The 4,631-nt window shown below is 39.8% G+C and overlaps 1 protein-coding gene across 2 annotated transcripts; it reads left to right on the top strand.

The window, feature by feature from the left end:
- Positions 1-714: 714 nt before the first annotated feature.
- On the top strand, positions 715-3,031 carry LOC125537087 (uncharacterized). 2 transcript variants are annotated; one of them, XM_048700381.2, is made up of 4 exons: positions 715-878; positions 956-1,246; positions 1,430-1,488; positions 2,703-3,031. In XM_048700381.2, the coding sequence occupies exons 1-4, from the start codon at positions 724-726 to the stop codon at positions 2,816-2,818; spliced, it is 621 nt and encodes a 206-aa protein (XP_048556338.1). In that variant the 5' UTR covers positions 715-723; the 3' UTR covers positions 2,819-3,031. The 2 variants fall into 2 exon arrangements, 1 of the variants encoding a protein (XP_048556338.1); XR_007295582.2 differs by lacking the exon at positions 1,430-1,488 and having other exon boundaries at positions 729-882; positions 990-1,246.
- Positions 3,032-4,631: the final 1,600 nt, after the last annotated feature.

Below are 4,631 nucleotides of genomic sequence, written 5' to 3'. Positions count from 1 at the left end.
AGATTGCCTTATGAATCTATTATGAGAGCGACTTATGGATTGCATTCCAAAGATGATAATACTTAGATCTATTCATGTTTTATGCCTAGCTAAGGGCGTTAAACAATAGCGCTTGTTGGGAGGCAACCCAATTTTCTTTTTCTTTTTAGGTTCTGTTTTGCATTAAATAATTCATATAGCCTCTGGTTAGATGTGGTTTTGTGTTTTAATTAGTGCTTGTTCCAAGTAAGACCTTTAGGATAGCTTACGGTGATAGTTCATTTGATCTTGCTGAAAAACATAAACTTTTGTGCTTAGTCCCAGAATTGTTAAAAATCATAGAAGCGTGATAAAATGTTGCTTTTTTTTTGCAGAAGATTAATAAACAAATTGCTTAGGATTTACTACTTTTTCAGAATTTTTAGAGTTAAGAAGTATTTCAAATATCCAGATTGCTACAAATTGTTCTGTTTTTGACAGATTTTGTTTTCTATGTGTTGTTTTCTTATTTTGATAAATTTATGGCTAGTAACGGGGGTATGAACCATGGAAAAGTTGGAATACAGTAGATATCTTTTCCTAATAATAAAGCACGGTTTGAGTCTGTTTGGTTCATCGTCGCAGCATTTTTGCGAAAGAGGCCATGTGATTTTGATAATTAAACCCGCAGTCCTTATTTAAGTGGATCTGGAAAAAAGATTCGATTTTGCAAATTAACCCTTGTATTATGTCAGAATTCCGCCCATGCTCTTCTGTTCATCTTATCCAATGGCAGAGAAGGTGGAAGGTGGGACAGCTTCGGCTGGGCGCTCGTCGGCGAGCTCGTCGGCCGTCCAGCTCTCCCCTCCGCTTGCGGCCCTCTCGGCCTCTCCTCCACTTCTTGCGTCCCCGTCCCCCCTGTAGGTGCGACTCCATCCCAGCACCTTGATCCTGCTCCCGGCACCTCCCTGATCCTACTCGATTTATCTCATGAAAGAATGATCCTACTCGTTGGTGGATCTGCTACTCAGGGCATCCTCGACGTTCCTAACCTCAAGAAGTGCGGCGGCGGCAGATCCGCGTGGGGGCGTCGAGCGCAGCTGGATCGTGAAGGCCTCTGCAGCCTCCGTGCAGACGCTCGAGGTCAACAACGCCACCATGATGTACAGCTGCGAGCTGCCCACCCGTGTCCTCAGCCTCTTCGTCCCACTCTTGGTGTCTCCTCAAAGATCCTCAGCAGGGAGCGCATCATTATCGTCAACTCCAAGCTGATCCGATGCGTCAAGAGGTAATCCTCTACTCACTTGACCGCTGACGAGGTCTTCCAATACGCCGCCGATGTGCAGCCACTCTCCTCTCTCTCTCTTTCCCTCCCTCTGGTATCCCTCTCTATCTTGCTGGAACGGCACCGACCATCACTGGTCTGGACTCACACCCAACTTGATTTTTCCTTGTGCTGATTTGGGGTTAGTTTAGGTCCAGGACTCCAGGGGCAGGCGCTAATGGAGAGTTTGAGAATGAATGCGAGAGGTGGTTGCATCTGTTACCCTTTAGTAATTTTTCTGTCGGTCTCTTCTTTTTCGATTCATAGGTGTACTTAGATCGAAGGATCAGATATATGCTACTGTAAAGTTGTCTCAGGATATTATCTATCTGTTTCTGATGATAAGCTTTCAGTTAGTTTATACCACTGACTTTTCCTGTGTGGGAAAGACAGCATCTTCTACTGGACATTTTCTAAGACAGAGCGTTCAGATTTCTTCTACATATAACATGTACTACGAGCTGGCTGTGATGGTTGCCGTCTATATTGTCGTGTGAATTGTTCCACACTTCTGATCATCATATTGTATGATGAGCAGTTGGCCATCTCTTATTCTGTGGGGATATGGTCCGTTTGTATTCTTCTAATTGATTCGGTTCACAATTCTAGCCGATGAGATTTGGTCTACATTTATGTGTACATATGCTATCCTATATACTAGAACTTGTGCTAGCCCATTATATGATTATACTACAAGTAGACAAATGCAAATGTCCATAGTAATAAACTTGTGGTCACAGGACTACTAGCTTAAAGTTTGTTAGATTTTGTAAATGGGCATTTTTGTTGTCTACTCTCTAGGTTTCTATAGCATGAGGTGGTGCTCTTGCTTTTAAAAACACATATAAACTGCCATCTATACTGAACAATGGGGCTTCATGTCTAAACTGGAGCAGTAATTCGAGGCTGAAAGGACCGACATTAGCAACAATAATATAAATATCCATTAGAAGAGTTTTCTGCATTGAGTCCGCGGGTCTCACAAAGATATAAGATATATAGAATGCTGTAAAGATCAGCTTACCTTCTCAAGCAATGGAACAATTGTGTGTCTTGATCTTTCCCGTTTTCTTTGGTTTTGCAGCCTAGAATTTCTAGACATGCGCATATAGATTGGAGCATCTAATAGTAGTTGAAAATATTTTTGAGTAAAAATGCAACTAATACTCAATTTTCTAGGACTTGATACATCATGGTCTCCTTGTGCTTTGTTGTTTGGTTGGTGTAGAATCCCTCAGCTCTTACCAAGAGGCTCTAGCTTCGAACATGACTCTTTTAGTAGTTGGAGTGTTGCACGCATGGAATTGATCGCATGTACTTCATCTAAAGATCCCAAGATCAGAATTTTGTTACCCTATGTCTAGACCTACATTTTGCTATGGTGCACTCTAAGCTTTCTAAATTTTGTTATGAGGTTTAGAGAGGAAGCGAAGCAGCAACAGTTTGGGTTCAGAGAAGATTAGGAGCAACATTTCATTGGAGAAGGAGAGGTACATCAGCCGAGGGCAGCAGCGGAGAGCAAAATCAGCAGGTTAGGGGCGGCAGGAGAGGATCAGAAGTAGAGATGAGTGCGATTCAATTGCCATTGATAATGATTCAACTTGAGTTTGCACCATCCTTGTGTTACTAAATAGTTTTTTCCTTTTTCACTTGTGATTATGTACTAGAGATTTGCAAGGATGCATTGGATTCTTTTTATACTGATTTGATGCACTCTGACTTTGGAATGCGAACAAATGTGTTCTTCAATTGGCATTGATGATTCAGACTTTAGTTTGCTAATACTGTAGCTGACATAACCTAAAGTGTTACTCAGCTATACTAAGTGGATTGAGCTTTTTGTTATCCTGATGGCTTGAAAGCAAATCTGTTCAAGGTTTCTTCTTTATCTTAGGCTCAGTACAGTGCTCATAATCTCAATTGAGTAGCAAGCTTATGGCTGGAGTGTATTTCAGTTGACCAACATGGTCGGAGGTGTGAACCAAACTGACAACAGAGATATCCAGTCTCTCATGCTTTATTCTTCATGTAGTACAATGAAGTTTGTTTGTAGCTAACTTAGTCCTCTCGGATGCTCTTTCTTGATACAAGGGTATGAACATGTCGTACACTGACCGTGGAAAACAGTTGGACCTCATTTACAAAGATACATGTCACTGAGGTAGCTGAAAAAGAATTTGATGGCCAAGAACCATCGAACCTATGGTGCACTTCTGAACTGTTATTGCTCATCTAAAAATGAAGAGAAAGCAACACACCTTTATCACAAGATGGACGAGCTTGACATCAATCAACAATCTGATATCCCTTTACATGAAGTAAGGATAGCATCAAAAGAATCTTAAGGGCCTTGATTTAGAAGGTCACATAAATATCTAGATTGATCATTAGTAGTCAGGGTTGTTTGATAGATTCACTTCATAATACTCAATTTTCCCCTACTTGTATCATCACCACCGTATAATGTAGCATAGTATTCCCTCTGTAAAGAAATATAAGAGCGTTCTTATATTTATTTTTTACGGAGGGAGTACTATGCACAAAGCTCAGCACCTAAATTACTTGAATGTTGGCTCATGGTTTTTTACTTAAAAAGGTGATTTCGTTTCTCCTGTGCATTGTTATTTGTAGCCATCATTATTCTATAATTTCTGATTGTTCTCCAGGTTAACAGAATCACTTCATAATACTCAATTTTCCCCTACTTGTATCATCACCACCGTATAATGTAGCATAGTATTCCCTCTGTAAAGAAATATAAGAGCGTTCTTATATTTATTTTTTACGGAGGGAGTACTATGCACAAAGCTCAGCACCTAAATTACTTGAATGTTGGCTCATGGTTTTTTACTTAAAAAGGTGATTTCGTTTCTCCTGTGCATTGTTATTTGTAGCCATCATTATTCTATAATTTCTGATTGTTCTCCAGGTTAACAGAATTGTCACATATAATTGGTATTGAACTATAAAATATTTAGGTCTCCATTGCAACGCACAAGTTTTTTGCTATTATTTATTTATATATAAAGCACGGATTGATTTTGTCGGGTTCACCGTCACAATACGCTTCTTCCCGTGAATTTACGCTTGCAGTTTTTTCACCTATATTATTTTCTACATCCGAGATGGTATTATTCATATGATCATGTGGCCCGCCACGCACGACTATTCTGTCCGGAGCGATACCACCCATGAGTTTTTGGTACGTATGTTTACTAATCCAGTTTTCTGTTTTTAGTTAATTAAGCTGTCATCTATTATATATACCTACGAAAATAATTCTGTTAATTAACCTGCCATCGATTCTATAATAGCAAAAAGTAATTTTTTCCTGAGATTCAAACTTACA

The sequence above is a fragment of the Triticum urartu genome, chromosome 2A, assembly GCF_056163025.1.
Source record: "Triticum urartu cultivar PI428250 chromosome 2A, HENAU_Tu73, whole genome shotgun sequence".
In the NCBI taxonomy this organism is placed as follows: Eukaryota; Viridiplantae; Streptophyta; class Magnoliopsida; order Poales; family Poaceae; genus Triticum; species Triticum urartu.
The sequence above is the reverse complement of the archived record's forward strand: the minus strand, read 5'-3'. Positions and strand labels throughout refer to the sequence as shown.

Excerpts from the sequence above, each read along its gene's own strand:
- LOC125537087 (XM_048700381.2), top strand. The coding sequence starts at position 724 with ATGCTCTTCTGTTCATCTTATCCAATGGCAGAGAAGGTGGAAGGTGGG. Across the intron at positions 879-955 it reads CTTGCGTCCCCGTCCCCCCT|AATGATCCTACTCGTTGGTG; the intron begins GTAGGTGCGACT and ends ATCTCATGAAAG. Across the intron at positions 1,247-1,429 it reads CTGATCCGATGCGTCAAGAG|TTTAGGTCCAGGACTCCAGG; the intron begins GTAATCCTCTAC and ends ATTTGGGGTTAG.